Source organism: Bos indicus, chromosome 10 (assembly GCF_029378745.1).
Source record: "Bos indicus isolate NIAB-ARS_2022 breed Sahiwal x Tharparkar chromosome 10, NIAB-ARS_B.indTharparkar_mat_pri_1.0, whole genome shotgun sequence".
NCBI lineage: Eukaryota > Metazoa > Chordata > Mammalia > Artiodactyla > Bovidae > Bos > Bos indicus.
Window position 1 is genome coordinate 71,560,487 of NC_091769.1, and position 21,259 is coordinate 71,581,745.

General features: G+C 38.4%; 2 protein-coding genes across 8 annotated transcripts in view; one reads left to right on the forward strand and one right to left on the reverse strand.

Annotated features, from left to right (window-relative positions):
• Positions 1–7: 7 nt before the first annotated feature.
• Positions 8–21,020, forward strand: JKAMP (JNK1/MAPK8 associated membrane protein). 4 transcript variants are annotated; one of them, XM_019968997.2, is made up of 8 exons: positions 69–155; positions 1,499–1,612; positions 2,556–2,647; positions 3,190–3,344; positions 13,047–13,253; positions 15,515–15,696; positions 18,975–19,051; positions 20,005–21,020. In XM_019968997.2, exons 2-8 carry the CDS (start codon positions 1,579–1,581, stop codon positions 20,221–20,223), a joined length of 966 nt encoding a protein of 321 aa, XP_019824556.2. In that variant the 5' UTR covers positions 69–155; positions 1,499–1,578; the 3' UTR covers positions 20,224–21,020. The 4 variants fall into 4 exon arrangements, with proteins under 4 accessions (XP_019824558.1, XP_019824559.1, XP_019824556.2 ...); XM_019968998.2 differs by having other exon boundaries at positions 2,574–2,647; XM_019968999.2 differs by lacking the exon at positions 1,499–1,612 and having other exon boundaries at positions 8–155.
• The window catches only part of CCDC175 (coiled-coil domain containing 175), a 74,252-nt gene continuing 73,711 nt past the window's right edge, over positions 20,719–21,259 (reverse strand). For all 4 annotated transcript variants that reach the window (XM_070797683.1, XM_070797680.1, XM_070797681.1 and 1 more), the window contains one exon: positions 20,719–20,850. The gene's annotated coding sequence lies outside the window, so the exon portion shown is untranslated. The remainder of the gene's footprint in view (positions 20,851–21,259) is intronic.

Sequence of the window (21,259 nt, forward strand, 5' to 3'; positions counted from 1 at the left end):
AGCCGGAAGCGCGAGGAAGGGCGGGGCTTCGGAGCGGTCGCCCGGGTTACCAGGAGGCGGAGCCGTCCAGGGCGCTTTGGCCCGGATGTCCGGGCGCCGTGGCTTGGTCTGCTAATCTGCGAGTCTCTCCAAGGAAACCTACAAGCTGCTGATGGGTGAGTGGTCGCCAAGGTCCTGGGAAGCGTTTATCTTAGTCCCTGCTTCTACCCTACGCTGCCAGCTCTGCGCTTGGCTCCAGCGGGTGGCCTCCGGATAGCGGCGAGTCCTTGTCCTTTGTTCCCACGCGTTTTTGGCCGGACCGAGGTGGGATGGGGATAGTCTCTGCCCCAGGCAAACCGAACTGGGGAACCGACTGCAAAGAGAAGGCCGGCTGCGTACGCGGGAAAGGCCAGGCCTTTGTTTATTCAAAATGTCACCTCAATTCCTTTTTTCAGTCCCTTTGTTTAATATTCCTGAGGGTTAACTTGACAATTTAAAGGGCAGGCGTTAAGTGCAGGAAAACAGTAAAGAAAGCAGAAATTATTGCTGCTTTACTGTTGTGTCTTGCTTCAGCATCAAACCTAAGTTTTGGGGGCCGTTCCCAAAGGACCATGACGGTTGCAAAACAGTTAAAAATTCAGATCTCCTTTACTATAGGAAATAAAAGGGGAAAGTGAGCGGACAGTGGGAGCTAGGGTTGTTTGTTTGTTTTTTTTTTTTCCTTAGTGGACAGTAAGCTTTTGCTTATTGGAGAAGGAAATGGCAACCCACCCCAGTATTCTTGTCTGGGCAATCCCATGGACAGAGGATCCTGGCAGGTTACAGTCTTTGGGGTCGCAAAACAGTCGGAAACGACTGAGCGACTAAACAATAAGCTTTTGTTTTCAATTTATCATTGCTGATTTTCAGGTCTTTGGTTTTCTGAAGTTGTGGATTATTTACAGTCAGATGTATTTATTAAGCAGCTGTTAGATGCAAAATTGGTATAGAAGAAGTTTCCAATTTTTTAACTTCTGCGTTCTCAAAAAGTCTGAAACAACTCGCTTTGGTCTATTAATTTTCGTCTATTAGTTTGTGATTACAGTTGATTTAAAAATAAGTGCTGAGCTTTCCTAGTGGTCCAGTGGTTAAGAATCTGCCAGCCAATTCAGGGCACAGGGGTTCAGTCCCTGGTCTGAGAATATCCTACATGCCCCAGAGCAACTAAGCCCCTGCACCACAACTACTGAGCCAGGGCTCTAGAGCCCAGTGCTTGGCAAGGAGAGGCGGCAACGAGGAAGAAGCTGGCGGCAAGCCAGAGAGCAGCAGCGAAGACCCAGGGCAGCCAAAAATAATAAATAAATATAAATACATAAATAATAAATGAAAAGAAGTGATTGCGATAGTGAAAAAAAATTTTAATGCCAAAGTAAAGAAGCCATGGGTTTTGTTTTTTTTTTTTTAAGTCAGAAATTTGACAAAGGTGAACATATTAAACTTGAGGCATTTTAGTCTGTGCTATTTCTATTTTTCTCAACAGCACAAGGAGAAAGAAGAGAGTCTACTCCAATTTGAAAGAAGAAAGTATTGTGGATCAGGCAGTCTCTAGATTGTGAATTCATGAAGAATTTGGGAAATGATTTTACAGGAAAAGGTTAATTTCCCAAATTCACGTTTGACCAGGACTTATTCCACAGTAGGGTATGGATTCTTTGAGGGTATGGCCTCTGTCGTGTTCCCCTGTGGATCCATCCGGGTCTCTCACCAGTGGAATCACTCTTAATGCATGTTTACTGAGTGAACATATCAGTGATTGAAGGGAATCAGATGTCACTGATGAAAAAAATTCCTTTGATGATAACTTTTCCCTGTAGGTGAGGTCAAAGGCAATCAGCCCTGAGTGTTTGGTTAAAAAGAGCTGCTTTGTATGTTGTCTAAGGCTTGAGATCAGAGGGTTGATTCTAAGGCAGTGCTTCCTAAGTACTGGTCAGAAGCCCATTGATAGCCTTGATGAAATTTTCACCTGTCCTCTACAAAAATGACCAAAGTTAGGATAACTTACTAGGCTTCTTATAAAGTGAATTTATTTACCTTAAAGTCCTTTTATTCTGAAATTGTGTCCTTTCTGCTTTTCTGGCATTAAAATGTGTTCTTTCATGAAGGGAGGTGATGATAATTTTCATGTGTTTTAAGGCATGACTTAATGTTCTTTCGGGGCAAAAATCCTCTATTAATCCTCTAGTTTCAAAAAAAAAAAAAGGGGGTGGAAATTCAAAAGTCTAGACCATCCAGTCAGGGTGAGTGACTGGCTGGAGCCATTGGAGACATTCCAGGCTGGGCTTTGAGTCCTGGGCAGAGTCTGCCTGGCTGTAGACCTTGATCTTAAGGAACAGCATTAGCAACAAGGTTCCATGTAACCTTCAGTAGTGTCACAGTGTAAAAGGAGAACTAAATACAGGCATCAAGACTTCTGTCTAATACATATTTTTTTCCTTGAAACTGTGTTGAGATAATTTCTGCCAACTGTTTCAGCTGTTATTACCTAATTTTTTATAATCACAAAAGATGTTACTATACTGGCATTTGTTTTTAAAAAGCTGTCGATATTCAACCAGCATGCCTTGGACTTTATTGTGGGAAGACCCTGTTATTTAAAAATGGCTCAACTGAAATATATGGAGAATGTGGGGTAAGTCTTAACTTTGTATGTTATTTCATTTGTAAAATCTGTTTGCTTCTGAAATATTGGGACATGTAGAATAACTTTTTTCTTCAGTGTATTTCAACCTAAAAAAGAATATGGAGGCATTGATAAAATTATCATCTGTGTTGTCATATTGTCTATAATACATCTTTGTGACAGTCACAGTTACTAAGTATTTTTTAATGGATAATTTAATAATTTCTAATTACTTTTTATTAATATAGAAAAGTGACTTGGACAAAAATTTAACATTACAACTCCAGAGCATTACTCTGCAGTTTTTATATGGTGTTAATGACTAGATTTTCATGTAACTTAGTCAACTATTTTTAGTAACTATTATGCAGGTATAACAAATACAATTTAAACTTTTAAAATTTTATTTATGTTTTCTCTTTTATCTTTAAAAGACGCACATGTAAACAGATGTTTACACTGAAATGTGACATCTTAGTGAACAATTTTGGGAGGGTGTTAATGTTCTAAAATAATATCTGTACATAAAATACTGTTCTTATATATTGTAGGTGTGTCCAAGAGGGCAGAGAACAAATGCACAGAAATACTGTCAGCCTTGCACAGAGTCTCCAGAACTTTATGATTGGCTCTATCTTGGCTTTATGGCTATGCTTCCTCTTGTTTTACATTGGTTCTTCATTGAATGGTACTCAGGGAAAAAGAGGTTAGCACTGTTCTCTAAATGTATCTGAATGCACTGATGTTGGAATAGTTGTCATTTAGAAGACCTTATCAAGTAATTATACCTCTGTTATTTTACAAGTGGCAGGCTTGTTTTTCTTTTATCTTCTGATTACTTTTGACTGTGGCCAGAAAACTGCTAGAGCATGCCTCAGTAAATATTAAGGGAAATGTCCTTTGTTTTACTCTGAGTGAAGCTGGAGGAATATTTTATTTAATTTTTATTTCTTAATTATCTTTATTGGTTTTTTGCAAAGAATTGGCTGTGATTACAAACTGTTTATTGTTCTAAAACAAAAATCTTTGCAGTTTAATACTGTAGTTTAAGTGTTATGGCTGCAACCTAATTATGAAAACTTATAGTAAAATCCACAAAAACTTACTGAGCATTGTGTTTGATGTTTAGAAGATCAGAAGAAGAGATACAAAAATAATTGATGTGGTTGATAGCCCTAATCTTATAGAGAAGACAAATACATACACAACTCCTTATAATACATACCAGTCTTGAAAGTATAGAATCAAAAAGTGTATAAAAGCTTTATAAACTAAATGGTCTGGAGTCACAGAGAATGGAAGAGATGAAATCGTGCCTGGTGTCACCTGAAACACATCAAAAAAGGAACATTTCAGGCAGAGGCAACAGTGTGAACACTGGCATAGAAGTATGAAACATGTGATCTCTTATGGGTGGGAATGGGAGTAGTTGGGTGTTCAAAGTGTGGATAGCACATGAGAGAAAGGTAATAAAAAAGGAGGGTGAGAATGGGGCCGAGGCCAGAACGTGAAAGTCCTTGGTAATGATGTGAACCTTACTGCACTGGGAGTGAGGAACCAAATTCTACCGTAGTACATTTCAGCCATCCTGACTGTTGGTTCCTCTTAACATCTCAGCATCTTTCCTGCTTTAGGTCCTGTCCCTTTCCCCAAACTCTTCTCTGCCTGAAATGCTCTCTTCTCCCTGCACCTTTTGACCTAGCAGCTTTCCCCCTTGCAATCTCAGTTTAAATCACGCCTCCTTAGAGAAGCCTTCACTGGCCCAATCTAAAGTAGGCCTGGCCTCATTATTTTTCATTTTTAAAAGCACTGTTATTTTGTTGTTGTTGCTTTGTGTTTAGCACTCAACACAATTTGCAGTTATGTTTGCCTCCTCATTTCATGTTCTCTCCCACCCCTGATTATAGGCTCCATGAGGGCAGTGGTCGTCGCCATTGTTATCTATGGACTCTCCAGAGACCAGCATAGTTGCTGGCACATGATAGATACTAGGTACTTGCCAATGAATGATTTATTGGTGAAGGTTTTTGTTTGGAAAAAGAGTATCTTGGGTATATGTTTTAAGAAGACAACTTCTGTGGAGGGCAGATTAGAGGTGAGACATACTAGAAAGCTGTTGTCCAAAAAGTAGCGATGGCTGGACTCCAGTGATAGGAATGGAAGCAGAGAGGATGGTCAGATGGAAGTAGAATCAGTACTTTTCTGGACCTACCAGATAAGTCCACATTGATTATTTACATTGGAAAAGCATTCATTATTTTTCAGAAAAGAAGCCATTAAATTTTTTTTAAAGCAGCTCTCATCCTACTTTTAGTTTCTGTTGTAGAATGATGAGAGATGAGGCTGAGAAAAGAAATGTGATTAACAGAGCTCAAGTTAAATAATTGCTCATTTGGAACTTTATAGCTTGGAATGGAGAAGAGGTGGGGTTAATGAATGTACCTCACCAAATACATTTGAACTAAAACATCAGATATGGTTTGAGAGAATGTTAGAGCAGAAGGTAGAACTTTGGCTTGGGGATAAAGCCGAGATATGATCAGTGCTTAGACAGGAAAGGAGGTGGGCTTAAAAAGGAGTTTGCATATCTATGTTTTACCTAAGAAGTTGGTAGCAAGAAATACAAGGGCCATCTCTTATGTTTTCCTGAGACATTGTACTTAGAATCAAGGAAGCAGGGGCCTACCTGTCTTAGGCTAGACTCATGTTTCTCAAATTTTTTCATTCTTTCCTCCGAAAAGAGCTTTTTAAGATACTTTTTCCCCCTAATTTCACCTCAGTTCAGTTCAGTCACTCAGTCGTGTCCGACTCTTTGCAACCCCATGAGTCACAGCACGCCAGGCCTCCCTGTCCATCACCCACTCTCAGAGTTCACCCAAACTCACGTGCATTGAGTTGGTGATGCCATCCAGGCATCTCATCCCCTGTTGTTCCCTTCTCCTCCTGCCCCCAATCTCTCCCAGCATCAGGGTCTTTTCCAATGAGTCAACTACCCCATGAAATTTTAGTATCACAGATATACTGTTTATTGATTTATATAGTGTATGTATATATGTGTTTTATATATCAGAAGTGTAATATTATTTTATACTCAAGGGTCAATTCTTATCTCCTTGGGAGTCCTAGTGTCCACTGAGATGCATAGTTCAGTTCAGTCGCTCAGTTGTGTCTGATTCTTTTGCGACCCCATGGATTGCAGCACGCCAGGCTTCCCTGTCCATCACCAACTCCCGCAGCTTGCTCAAACTCATGTCCATTGAGTTGGTGATACCATCCAACCATCTCATCATCTGTCATCCACTTCTTCTGCCTTCAGTCTTTCCCAGCATCAGGGTCTTTTCCAGTGAGTCCATTCTTTGCATCAGGTGGCCAAAGTATTGGAGCTCAGCTTCAGCATCAGTCCTTCCAATGAATATTCAGGACTGATTTCCTTTAGGGTTGACTGGTTTGATCTCCTTGCTGTCCAAGGAACTCTGAAGAGTCTTTTCCAGCACCACAGTTCAAAAACATAGGCTAGACACTAATCAAAACTTCCCTTTCTGGCCTGTTTGCTTTTCCCAGAGTTTAGTGTTAAATTTGTTTTTCTTTAAGGCCAGGGCAGAGATAGGCAGAAAATGCATATTTTTTTGTAATGAAGCCAGAAGTTGTGCTTCTTTTGTAATTTGTTTTCCACATGTATCCATGCAACAGTCTTTAGGGATGTTTGCAGTGTGCCAGGCGCTGTACTAGGCTGTGGGATTCAGAACTGACTAGTGTGGATGCTCACAGCCCAGTGGATGAGGTAAGCAAACCGTCACAGAGTTTGTGAGGGTCTCGGGTAGAGGCATGTGCATAGTTTTAAGGCTATCTTAGAGAGGGAATAGGGTGATGTCACAGGAGAAAAAACTGATTTTAAACTAAACTTTGAAAAATGAGTCATTTTTGAGAGAAATTGAAGGGAGAGTTTATCCGCAGGAAAAACGTGCAAAAATCTAGAGCCAAGAGAGAGCACAGTATAACCAAGAAATGAGAGCTGAGGGTGCTTTGAGAAATAGGGACTGAATAAGACCAAGATATAAAGAGATCTGGGGCTGGGAGAGTCTTAGGAAATATTCCTAGGACCTGGGATAACCCCAGATCTGATCTTAAAGGATACACCATTTGCCAGGTGGGTGACATGTGTTTTGAGGTGGAGCATGGTGCATGCCCATGAGTGAAGCAGTGAGGAAACAAGCAGCTTTGTAAGGCCGGGTAGTATGGGAGATAAGGCTGGCAGGAAGTATTTTTCCTGAAAGGCAGATGGGACTCACCAAAGAAGATTAATAAGGGGAGTTTTAGAAGCAGATTCCATTTTGTAAAAGATTACATAGTTGACTGAAGATGGATTGAAAGAGAGTATGATGAGTAGAAGATATTAAGAAGAGATGGCAAGAATACACAGAAGAACTGTACAAAAAAGATCTTCATGACCCAGATAATCACGATGGTGTGATCACTGACCTAGAGCCAGACATCCTGGAATGTGAAAGCAAGTGGGCCTTAGAAAGCATCACTACGAACAAAGCTAGTGGAGGTGATGGAATTCCCGTTGAGCTACTTCAAATCCTGAAAGATGATGCTGTGAAAGTGCTGCACTCAATATGCCAACAAATTTGGAAAACTCAGCAGTGGCCACAGGACTAGAATAGGTCAGTTTTCATTCCAATCCCAAAGAAAGGCAATGCCAAAGAATGCTCAAACTACTGCACAACTGCACTCATCTCACATGCTAGTAAAGTAATGCTCAAGATTCTCCAAGCCAGGCTTCAGCAATACGTGAACCATGAACTTCCTGATGTTCAAGCTGGTTTTAGAAAAGGCAGAGGAACCAGAGATCAAATTGCCAACATCTGCTGGATCATGGAAAAAGCAAGAGAGTTCCAGAAAAACATCTATTTCTGCTTTGTTGACTATGCCAACGCCTTTGACTGTGTGGTTCACAATAAACTGTGGAAAATTCTTCAAGAGATGGGAATACCAGACCACCTGATCTGCCTCTTGAGAAATCTGTATGCAAGTCAGGAAGCAACAGTTAGAACTGGACATGGAACAACAGACTGGTTCCAAATAGGAAAAGGAGTTCGTCAAGGCTGTATATTGTCACCCTGTTTATTTAACTTATATGCAGAGTACATCATGAGAAACGCTGGACTGGAAGAAAAACAAGCTGGAATCAAGATTGCTGGGAGAAATATCAATAACCTCAGAAATGCAGATGACACCACCCTTATGGCAGAAAGTGAAGATGAACTCAAAAGCCTCTTGATGAAAGTGAAAGAGGAGAGTGAAAAAGTTGGCTTAAAGCTCAACATTCAGAAAACGAAGATCATGGCATCCAGTCCCATCACTTCATGGGAAATAGATGGGGAAACAGTGGAAACAGTGTCAGACTTTATTTTTCTGGTCTCCAAAATCACTGCAGATGGTGACTGCAGCCATGAAATTATAAGACACTTACTCCTTGGAAGCAAAGTTATGACCAACCTAGATAGCATATTCAAAAGCAGAGACATTACTTTGCCAACAAAGGTTCATCTAGTCAAGGCTATGGTTTTTCCTGTGGTCATGTATGGCTGTGAGAGTTGGACTGTGAAGAAGGCTGAGTGCCAAAGAATTGATGCTTTTGAACTGGTGTTGGAGAAGACTCTTGAGAGTCCCTTGGACTGCAAAGAGATCCAACCAGTCCATTCTGAAGGAGATCAGCCCTGGGATTTCTTTGGAAGGAATGATGCTAAAGCTGAAACTCCAGTACTTTGGCCACCTCATGCAAAGAGTTGACTCATTGAAAAAGACTCTGATGCTGGGAGGGATTGGGGGCAGGAGGAGAAGGGGATGACAGAGGATGAGATGGCTGGATGGCATCACTGACTCGATGGACATGAGTCTGAGTGAACTCCGGGAGTTGGTGATGGACAGGGAGGCCTGGTGTGCTGCGATTCATGGGGTCGCAAAGAGTCGGACACGACTGAGCGACTGATCTTATCTGATCTGATGATGAGTAGAAAGCCAGTAAGAACGTTACTAAAGTCATGTCAAGAATTAATAAGGTTCGGATTTTGCCTCCAAAAATATGAATTCTATAAAGAAGCAAAAGATTGGGTTCTATAATATGAAAGTGTACACATTTATTTACGTACTTGGTCTTCATCTGTGTAAAACGGCTTAGGAGTTCTGCTTCCAACACCTTGGGCTCATTAGGAGCTTTGGTGATCTTCCTGCGTGGAATACCTAAAGTCTGGAAGAGACATGCTATGGAAGACACTGCTGGTCTCACAGGAGTGGGGTGGGGTGGGGTGGATCTTTGAGAACTCTTCTCTTTCAGAAAATAAGCAAACCCACCCTGAGCTGGAGCCACAGCACGCAGTAGGGTTGGGTTGCCTAAGGCTAATTGCCAACAGTAGCTGGGTAGTCCGTCCTTTTCTGTTCCACATGATGTTGAGTTGGGATGCACTCATCTCGAGGCTGGACTCGGCTGTGGTGTGCAAAGTGAGTAACTCGTGGTAGAATATGTGCTGGCTGTCAGCTGTCAGCACATGGGCGCTGCTCACCAGCAGCTCTTTTATCTTTGGTGTTCTGAAGCTTAAGTATTATGTGTATTGGTGTGAATTTCTTTTTATTTATTTATTCTGCTTGGAATGTGTTTTGATTCCTAGGAAAAATTCTGTGAACTTGCTTTTCATTATTTCAGTTGAGTCCAGTCAAACCACAGAATCAGTTCAGTTCAGTTCAGTCGCTCAGTCATGTCCAACTCTTTGCGACTCCATGAATTGCAGCACACCAGGCCTCCCTGTCCATCACCAACTCCCGGAGTTCACTCAGACTCACGTCCATCGAGTCAGTGATGCCATCCAGCCATCTCATCCTCTGTCATCCCCTTCTCCTCCTGCCCCCAATCCCTCCCAGCATCAGAGTCTTTTCCAATGAGTCAACTCTTCACATGAGGTGGCCAAAGTACTGGAGTTTCAGCTTTAGCATCATTCCTTCCAAAGAAATCCCAGGGCTGATCTCCTTCAGAATGGACTGGTTGGATCTCCTTGCAGTCCAAGGGACTCTCAAGAGTCTTCTCCAAACCACAGTTCAAAAGCATCAATTCTTCGGCGCTCAGCCTTCTTCACAGTCCAACTCTCACATCCATACATGACCACAGGAAAAACCATAGCCTTGACTGGATGGACCTTTGTTGACAAAGTAATGTCTCTGCTTTTGAATATGCTATCTAGGTTGGTCATAACTTTCCTTTCAAGGAGTGTCTTTTAATTTCATGGCTGCAGTCACCATCTGCAGTGATTTTGGAGCCCCCAAAAATAAAGTCTGACAGTGTTTCCACTGTTTCCCCATCTATTTCCCATGAAGTGATGGGACCAGATCTTCGTTTTCTGAATGTTGAGCTTTAAGCCAACTTTTTCACTCTCCACTTTCACTGTCATCAAGAGGCTTTTTAGTTCCTCTTCACTTTCTTCCATAAGGGTGGTGACATCTGCATATCTGAGGCTATTGATATTTCTCCCAGCAATCTTGATTCCAGCTTGTGTTTCTTCCAGTCCAGCGTTTCTCATGATGTACTCTGCATATAAGTTAAATAAGCAGGGAGACAATATAGAGCCTTGACGTACCCCTTTTCCAATTTGGAACCAGTCTGTTCCATGTCCAGTTCTAACTGTTGCTTCCTGACCTGCATACAGATTTCTCAAGAGGCAGATCAGGTGTTCTGGTATTCCCATCTCTTGAAGAATTTTCCCACAGTTTATTGTGATCCACACAGTCAAAGGCTTTGGCATAGTCAATAAAGCATAAGTAGATGTTTTTCTGGAACTCTCTTGCTTTTTCCATGATCCAGCGGATGTTGGCAATTTGATCTCTGGTTCCTCTGCCTTTTCTAAAACCAGCTTGAACATCAGGAAGTTCACAGTTCACGTATTGCTGAAGCCTGGCTTGGAGAATCTTGAGCATTACTTTACTAGCATGTGAGATGAGTGCAATTGTGCAGTAGTTTGAGCATTCTTTGGTATTGCCTTTCTTTGGGATTGGAATGAAAACTGACCTTTTCCAGTCCTGTGGCCACTGCTGAGTTTTCCAAATTTGTTGGCATATTGAGTGCAGCACTTTCACAGCATCATCTTTCAGGATTTGTAATAGCTCAATGGGAATTCCATCACCTCCACTAGCTTTGTTCGTAGTGATGCTTTCTAAGGCCCACTTGCTTTCACATTCCAGGATGTCTGGCTCTAGGTCAGTGATCACACCATCGTGATTATCTGGGTCATGAAGATCTTTTTTGTACAGTTCTTCTGTGTATTCTTTCCACCTCTTCTTAATATCTTCTGCTTCTGTTAGGTCCAAACCATTTCTGTCCTTTATCGAGCCCATCTTTGCATGAAATGTACCCTTGGTATCTCTAATTTTCTTGAAGAGATCTCTAGTCTTTCCCATTCTGCTGTTTTCCTCTATTTCTTTGCATTGATCGCTGAGGAAGGCTTTCTTATCTCTTCTTGCTATTCTTTGGAATTCTGCATTCAGATGCTTATATCTTTCCTTTTCTCCTTTGCTTTTTGCTTCTCTTCTTTTCACAGCTATTTGTAAGGCCTCCCCAGACAACCATTTTGCTTCTTTGCATTTCTTTTCCATGAGGATGTTCTTGATCCCTGTCTCCTGTACAACGTCATGAACCTCATTCCGTAGTTCATCAGGCACTCTATCTATCAGATATAGGCCCTTAAATCTATTTCTCACTTCCACTGTGTAATCATAAGGGATTTGATTTAGGTCATACCTGAATGATCTAGTGGTTTTCCCTACTTTCTTCAATTTAAGCCATTAAGTTTTAGGGTAGTTTGCTATGCAGTGGTAGATAACTGAAACATTGTTCAAGGAGAAAACTCAAAAGCATCTATAGACTAGATATTATAAATGATGAGAGTTTAAGAGGCTGGCTATAAGTATACAAAATCAGTTCCTTCCTTATATTTCATTTATAGAATCACAGTTCTGTGAGGTAGCCAAGACCAAGGTAGCTAAGCTACATTGGATTTATATAGTAGAACTTGACAAGCTAGTTCTATATTTATATTGAAGTTCAAAGGCCCAAGAGTGACCAAAACCACTGAAAAAGTAGAAGAATATATGTAATATCAGGAAATTACTATCGTTCTGTTGTCTCAGGGATAGATAAGTGAACCCCAGGAATGAAACGGAGAACCTAAAAGCAGACTGGTTATATAGGGAACTTCTTATGGCAGGGGTGGCATGGCAGCTTAATGAGGGGAAAAGAGTTAACTCTTCAATAAAATGCTGCTCCTGGACAGTTGGATATTCAAATGGGAAAAGCTAAAGTTACATTCTAACTTAAACACAGAAATCTCTTATAAGTTAAAATATTAACTTATACACAGAAATCTCTTCTAAATGTATGAAAGATTGAAACATGAAAAGCAAAACCTTAAAACTTTTAGAAGAAAATACAAGATAATATTTTTCTTAGAGTGAGAATCTGTTAACCAGAAATTTAAAATTTGATAAAGCCAACTATATTAAAATTCAGAACATTTGTTCATAAAAAGACATCACAAAGAAAAATGACAATTCAACCCATAAACTGATAGGAAGACATTTGTAACACACTTAACTAACAAAGCAGGATAGACAAATAATAGAAAGATCACAAGTAGAATATTATAAAGCAATGAACATGACTGAACTTCAGCTATAAGCAGAGCTATAAATGAATCTTAGAAATGTAATTCTGTCTGAGTGGAAAAAAAAATCTGAGAAAGGTTATATCTCTTTATCGTGTTGAAAAATAAGCAAAACTAAATAGTGATTTTGAAGTATAAATACAGATGGAATAAAAACTTCAGCAAAACTGATTAAGGCAATTTAATATAATGGTTATTTCTAGGGGAGAGACAGGAATATGGAATGGGGAGGAACAGGTAGATATAAGTTAATGTTCTAGTTATTGGGTTAGGTGATGAGCTTACAATGTTTATTATATTTTTAATTAATGTATATTACATATAATCTTTTATGTACTTTTAATGTTTAAAATAATTTAAAATGATGCATAGATAACTTAAGACATTTTTAATAGTTTGGAGAGATATTGAATATAAAAGTAGATCCAATTTCTGCTCTTCTACACATTTAGACAATATAGGCACATTGTTATCTGGGATAAGTATTTATCCCTTTTTAGTAAACAAGGTTAAATTCTTCCCATGTAGTTTTTGTATGTTCTTTGCTTTTCTTACCTATGTAGAAGATTTTTTTGTTTCAGGATTGATCAGTTACAACTTCTTTTTAGAATCCGTGTTTTGAAGCGTAAAGAGGTTTTATTAAAAGCCAGTTACACGCTGAGAATTCTCTGGTGATTGTCCTTCCTTTGTTTTCTCAGTTCCAGTGCCCTTTTCCAGCACATTACTGCGTTGTTCGAATGCACTGTGGCAGCTCTTGTCACCTTACTTGTGAGCGAGCCAGTTGGTGTGCTTCATATCCGTTCCTGTCGAGTACTGATGCTTTCCGATTGGTACACCATGCTTTACAACCCAAGTCCAGACTACGTGACCACAGTGCACTGCACTCATGAAGCTGTCTACCCATTGTAAGTATTTATTAAGATCATTTTTTTAAAAATCGTGATTGTAGATTTCATTCATTTCAGCAGATTGAGCCTTGTGAAATGGCTCCTAGGCACTAGGGAAGATAAACATATATTATTTTCTTTTCTAAAGTGATAGTCTGATAAGAGGAAATAGAAGTACATCTTAGTATAATAGAAGTGAAAGTATTTTAGTGTTGATGTTGAAGTATCTAAGGAATTCTAAAATAAACTATATGTTTCTCAAAAAGGGTTATAAGGAAAACCTTTTTGATACACAACAGAGAAGCAATATCTGACTTATAGGAAATAATATGGGCTGTGGACTTTGAATCCCAAGCCTGTTAGCTGTTAATTTGAACATGTTAAGAACCGATGTTGAAGTATCTAAGGAATTCTAAAATAAACTATATGTTTCTCAAAAAGGGTTATAAGGAAAACCTTTTTGATACACAACAGAGAAGCAATATCTGACTTATAGGAAATAATATGGGCTGTGGACTTTGAATCCCAAGCCTGTTAGCTGTTAATTTGAACATGTTAAGAACCTCTTGTAACCTCGACCTTCCCGTTGGTAAAAATGGGAAGAACAATACCTTGTAAGGTGACCGTGAGGATTAAATAAGTGCGCCTTACATATAGGAAGCACTTCCAAGTAGCTGGCATTATTATTAGAGTACTTGGGTTAGTGTTCTTTCTCCCCACCCCCCCCAAATACATGTAACTTTCACCAGAATGGTTTTTTTTTTAAATATCAAATTAATCAGATTTTGTATAATACTATCTCAGACTACATTTTTAGAATTTCTGTGAATTGTTGGTGTTCATTTTGATGTGTTTTTCTCAGTAAAGGTACAATAGAAGAGTCTGGTATTTATATTCTCATAATTATAGACATTTACCATTATGTAATATGCTGAACAAAGCAGACCTTTTTGTGCAAATCTTAGTAGTACTAAGTGTCCAAAAAATGCACGTATGTAAAAAGATAATTTTCAAAAAATGAGATCTAAAAATAAGATCCAGATATAGAGATATGAGAACCTTTTCTAACTGCCTGCCTACCTTTTAAGTCCTATAAATTATTTATTCCTTATATATATAAAATTATATATAGAGACAGATAAATAATTTATACATATAAACTGATTAAAATAATAGACTTTTTGGAGCTCTTAAGGAATAGACAGATTTTACTTTGTTTTGATATTGATAGGAGGAGGCCTAACAAGAGAAAAAAACTCATCCTCCAAGAGGTCAGGCTTGAAATAATGCAGTACGGTACAGGGCTGGGCCTGATAGCATCATGAGAGCGCAGGGGTCCTCGGTCACTGAGCTGTGTGAACAGGCATGGGGTCAGTAATTTGGGACAACTCTTGTGCTTCCCTCGACTTTCCTCTGCACAGGAGAGGGTTTGAGTGTAAGTTAGTAAAAATAATTTTAAATCCTCATGAAAAGAAAGTTAGAAATATATGTACAGAAATTCCATTATTCAACATAAAGAGCTAGAAACTATAATCTGCTAATAGAGTATCTTTTTACAACTTTTTTTGTGATTTTTAAAAATTACATTATAGGACATTAGGAAAACAGAAAAAGCATAGCCCAGATAAAAAAATCTATAATTCCATTTCCTTAAGATGATCACTGCTAAAAATGTCTTCTTCCATTTCTTAAGATGATCACTGCTAAAAATGCAACTGACCAGTTGCATTTCTGTATGTATGTATGTATTTTTTTAAGAGTGTTAAAGTTATATTATTCACATGCCATTTATAATCTGTTGTCATTTAATGTATGAGGCACAGTTTTGTTGTTAACGTTTCTTTCATAATTGGATTTTTAATGTCTGCATAGTAGTCCAGCATAAATATATTCTAAAATTTAACCACTTTCCTATTGTTGAATATTTTCTTCCTGGGTTTTCTTTATCATGTGATTCAGTAAAAATGCTTGTTCATTGGGCTTTTGTGTATATCTGATTGTTTCCCTTTGATTAATTTCTACAAGTAAACTTTCTGGATTAAAGATATAAACATTTTACGATTTTTGATACACATTTCCAAACTGCCTACCAGAAGGGAACCAGCATGCTCTTTACAGCAATATATGAGAGTCTTCCTGGCCAACCCTTTACCAATCTGAATATTTGACTGGTAGACTTTTTAAACCTTTTTCAGGATCTTTGATTTTAAAATGATCAGTGATTAAAGGACATTTTAAAACATATTTGTGATGTAACAATTTTCTATTTTATTTCCCAGATACACCATTGTATTTATCTATTATGCATTCTGCTTGGTATTAATGATGCTGCTCCGACCTCTTCTGGTAAAAAAGATTGCCTGTGGGTTAGGGAAGTCGGATCGATTTAAAAGTATTTATGCTGCACTTTACTTCTTCCCAATTTTAACCGTGCTTCAGGCAGTTGGTGGAGGCCTTTTATGTAAGTTTGATGGGTAACATCAATGAAATATATTTATTATATGTGATAAACAATATTTTCTCTGAGTATAATATTGGACCTTGTTCTTCAAAGTAGTTTTGTTTTCATCCTTGAAAATAAGCCATACTATATGTTTTTGCTAAAACACATCATCATTCTTCATCAAAACTAACTTGTTTAGAAGATACTTTGTATTTGATGCTCACAGCCTCATAGGAAGGTTTTTTAAAATCTGAGTGTAAATGACACAAAAACTGGTTTTTACATATTACAGATGGAAATAACTCTTGATATCATATGATGTTTACCATCAAGTTAGGTCTTAGTTTTCTAAGTTTTTTTTATCAAAAAACTTTTAGAAACAGTAAAAAAATCATCAGTATATTTTTTTATTTTAATGCATCCATTCATTCATGTATTCAGCAACCATTTAGACTGATCTGTGACTCAAAAGAAGAATGAAAGTTGGTGTTAAAGAGCTCACGCGCTACTAGGAAATCTATACTAAGTAGCTGAGAACATAGAGTGGTGCTTTTTGAACGTGTGACATTAAACATTGCAAGGAGGTTGGATACCATCTGTGTATGGAGCTTGCCAGGGTGCAGAGGACAAGCTTCTGACCTGAAGGAACTGGGCAAAATGACATCACTGTGCAAGTACTGTAGCTTAGTAATGCATTTGGTTCAAAGTGAGGGTGGAGCTGAGAGGAAGGCCAAGGGGAGAGGAAACTGGAGGCTAGTTAGGGGTCTTTAACCCTCATATTCTGATTTGACAGATATATTGTTTCCTTTGGCCTGCATGGTGTTTGAAAACCTATAATTTTATTCTCCTAACTGACCTGTGTAAGCATTTGAAGTTGCTCTTCTTGGGACCTGCTCTTAAAAGGATTTCGGAGAAAGAGTGACATGACTAGATTTGCATTGAAGAAAGATAACTTGGTAGCAGTGTGGAAGGTGGATTGGCTGGGAAGAGACCCTGGGGCATCAGTTAAGAGATCACTGCCAGAAACCGAGCCTGACTGTGTGACCTAGCAGAGAAACACCAGGAGTGAAGAACAATTTCAAAGACAGAGTTAACTAAGCTGGGAAACTAATACAGCAGTTGAGGGATTGGGAGGAGAATACAATAAAGGAAATATCTAACTTAGTAACTAGTGATTGCATGAATCATGAATGTTAGAAGAAGCAAATAGGTTGGTATTCATGGAATATCCAAAAGAGCACAGGTAGTTATTTATACTGGACAAACCTGGGAGAGCTGACTAGCTGTAAAGATGTAAGAATTGTCAGCCCTCAGATCCCTGTGTCCTGGACAGCAGCTGCTTCTACTGTAGAGAACTTCTTGGTTGTGAAATGGGGGAGAGAGGAAAGTCGTGGAAAGCAGGGACAGGTTGGGAAGTTAACCTAAGGAGACTGCCAGATAGCATTGCTTCCTATGTTGTAGCTGCCTATATTGAAAAATGCCTTTGCCCACACTGAATGTCTTTAGATAATTTTGTTAACAAGCCTCCACCCAGAGCACATTCATCAAGGGAGGGTCAAGGAGTTATTGTTTATGTGTACTAACTATAAAATTATGCAGTCTGCTGAGATCAGTCCTAGAGGGTATCATAACAACTCAGTTTTATGATGTTGAAAGAGAGATAATTTTTGGTTTGTAGGGGTGTCCTAGTTCCAGCTGCTATAAAAGGACACCATAGACTGGGTGGCTTACAAACAACAGTGACTGACTTCTTGCAGTTCTGGAGACTGAGGTCCAAGAACAAGGCACCAGCAGATTTGGAGTCTAATGAGGGCTTGTCTCTTGGTTCATCAGTGGCTGTCTTCTTTCAGAGTCCTCACATGGCAGAAAAGGGGAGTTCGCTGAGGTCTTTTTTATAAGAGCACTGATCCCATTCTTGAGAGCTTCACCCACATGACCCAATCATCCCAAAGGCCTCTACATACTTACACCATCACATTGAGGGTTAGGATTTCAACATAAGAATTTGGGGGGACACAGACATTTAGTCCATGACAAGAGAATATAGCAAGCTTGAGCAAAGTAGAGCAGCAAGAGGCTTCTGGTAGCTCAGGATACCAGGGTCCAGGGAAAGAGACACTGGGAGTAATTAGGAAGATGTCAGTGACAAACTTACTTGTTTGGAAGTATTATTGAAGCCCATTTTGAAGTGTGATCTGCCTCTGAACCACCTGCAGAACTAAAATGCAGATTTTTAGGCACTATCCTCAGACCTAGTTGCTTAAAATTTTATATTGTCTTTGACCCTAGAATAAGAACAATTCTAAATCCTACTTTGAGCCCAGAACCTCCCTCTGCTCATGATGTATAACATAACTACATTTATTTAAGAAGGTATTCTAATATCAAACAGCAAAGTTCAACAATGCAAAACTGCAATTACTTTTGCACCAACCTAACTAACTGAAGTTAATTGTTTTAAAATAATTGCATAAAAATAATTCAAGATTTTTTTCAATTTGTCTATTTGTTTTAGTGAGCTGTATATGTTTAAAACATTTTAAAAGTGGCATTTTAAAGTAAAAAATTTATTTAAAGTATTATTTTACTGTACTATATTTGAAGTAGAAATGTCTAGAAGTTTGTCATTAAGAGCACTGAATGATCCATTTAGTCTTTGAGGCTTATTGACATATCACCTTTTAATTAAAGTGGAATTACCCTTATATAATAGCCTGTCTCAACTAAAGTTCCCCAATCTGGACCACAAAACATCAAAAATTGAGTGATTAGTTTCCCAATTCTCCCAAGTTTGATACATAGCTAGTATGCATAGGAGAGAGGTTAATTTTTTACATCAGTGGAAGCCTTAAGGCAGGAGTCTTCAAAGGTAGGCCAAGGATAGTTTTACATCTTTTAAGTGTTGGGGGGGGGGAGATCAAAAGAGTAGTAGTATTTCTTGACATGTGACAATTAGATAAAATTTGAATTTTATTGTCTGAATAAGTTATATGTCATAACTTAGAAACTTATAAAGTTAATTGTACTGAACACAGACACATGTATTCATCACGTATGACCTGGCTGCTTTCCCACTGTGGAGTTAGGTGACTGACACAGAGACTGGATGACCCACAAAGCCACTATCTGGCCCTTTACAGAAGCTTGTGGACCCCTGTCTTAGAGCATTAGGGCTTCCATCTCATAGGATTGGTTGAGAAGGTTTTTGTCTAGGAAAAGAATTATACTGTTTGAATTTTTTGATGGTTTATTCAGAAATTTTAATTTTCAGCATAATACCAATGTTTGTCTTTCAGACTATGCCTTCCCATACATTATATTAGTATTATCTTTGGTTACTCTGGCTGTGTACATGTCGGCTTCTGAAATAGAGGTAGGATGTCTTTTTTCTTTTGTTAAAGAGTTTTTTGTTTTTTTTTTTTTAATAGATTTGACTATTGAATAGACAGTAGCATATATGATACAATATGTTACAGCTGATTGCTTTAGTAATCCTTGGCTAAACAGGGTCACTCAGTAGCTTTTGGCTCATCAGTTTGTAAAAAGTTGTATCCTAGACTGTATTTGCTTGGGAAATTAATCAGGCTTAACTTTCCACCATGTTAGAGAAAAAAATCATTTCACATCATTTATCCACATAGAAAATATTTGATTATTGAAATGTTGAACCTTATTAACAGTATTTTAAGGGAAACATAAATTCTTTATTTTACATAGAACCAAGCTGATGAGCCATTTAATGAGAGAAAGTTAACTAGCAAGTTGCAAATTGTATTTTAGTGTGTTTATTAGCACATTTAGATATTACTTTTAATTTGGTCCTTCCAATTTCTGTATATTATAGAGTGATATTAAAGGTTAAAGGGAAATCAGAGTAGTCACCTGTCATTTCTGCTCCCTTCTAAGTATCCAGGCAGCTGACTCTAGGAATGCTGGAAATTGGGTGTATATACCGCCTGCTTCCCATCTGTAGACTCAGATGCTGTGGATCAGGGCAGGAAGAAGGCACGAAATTTGGAGTTCCCTTCCAGTTCAGACTTTTCAGAAGCAGCCGTAGTGTTTCCAGGGTCGAATGGGGGTGTAGACCAGAACCTAGTAATGTGGGCTCCTGTCTCGTCGTGGCCACTGGCGTGCTGAACATAGGAGGCCTGAGTTTCCTCATCTGTAAACTATAGTAGCAAGACTGGGTGATTTCCTGTGTCCCTATGATTCTGAGGTTATGATTGTATGTGAAAATAATATGTTTCAAATTAAAACTAATAAATTATCTAGTTGATTCAGCCCAATAATTTGTATCTATCTCCTTTCTTTTACAAAATTTTATAGAACTGCTATGATCTTCTGGTCAGAAAGAAAAGACTTATTGTTCTCTTCAGCCACTGGCTACTCCATGCCTATGGGATCATCTCCATTTCCAGAGTGGATAAACTCGAGCAAGATTTACCGCTTTTGGCATTGGTACCCACACCAGCCCTTTTTTACTTGTTCACTGCAAAATTTACCGAGCCTTCACGGATACTCTCTGAAGGAGCCAATGGACACTGAATGTAAAATGCCAAAAAAACCTAAGAAGTGTTCTTAATTTTAAAAAAAAGTAAAATAAAAAATGTATTAGTACTCTTCTGTCATACAAGGGAATATGATTGTCAGTACATCTGATGTTTTGGGGAGTTTGTTGTTTGTTTTCTTTTTTCAGTTCAACAGAATTTATGGTTTCAAGGAAAATGCAAAACACCATGATTCTCCATTATGTATATAACACACTGCACACTTACAGCACTCCGTTATATTCCACTGGAGGCCTATTAGGAAGCACTTACCTCTTGAACAATTTAGCTGTTCTTTAGAGCAAAATCATGTTTCTGTGTACCTAGCAATGTGTGATGTTCCTATTTTTATTAAGAAAATCTATTGAGTATAATCTGAAGTCCTTAACATCGGCATAATTGTGCATGCCTATTATGTTTCACTTTGTTTTTCAAATATACTGAATTATAAAGTCAAGCGTATTTGTGGGGTCAGATAACAAAAACAACATACTTTATGTTTGCTATCTATTTATTTTCACCAATACAGTATTTTGATCTATTACAAAAATAGAGCATAATTTATATAACAGGTCTTTTGTTTTTAGGTAATTTGCTTGAAGATATCCTCAGGTTATTCCTATTCCTATAAAGAAAAACAATAATAAAAAGCTTAATTACAAAACAAATCTCAAATGTCTGGCATTTAATTGTGTTTGCCACACTAGTTGTGGAAATAATTCAAAATGTTAAGTAGTTAATGTCTCTTTCCTAAATGAATAAACATGAATATTTACATACTTGCTCATTTTTGAAGAGTATAGCTCATTTCTCTCATTTTTGAAGGATAAACACACATACCGTATTTTATAAATCTCAAGACATAATTTTTGTCACATTATGACATCTCAGTTGATGGCTTCTTAGGTTTAACAAAATCCAGAGGAGTGTATACAGTATGTAGTTTTCCTGCGCTAAGTCGCTTCAGTCGTGTCCCCCTTGGTGTAACCCTATGGACTACACCCCGCCAGCCTCCTCTGTCCATGGGATTCTCC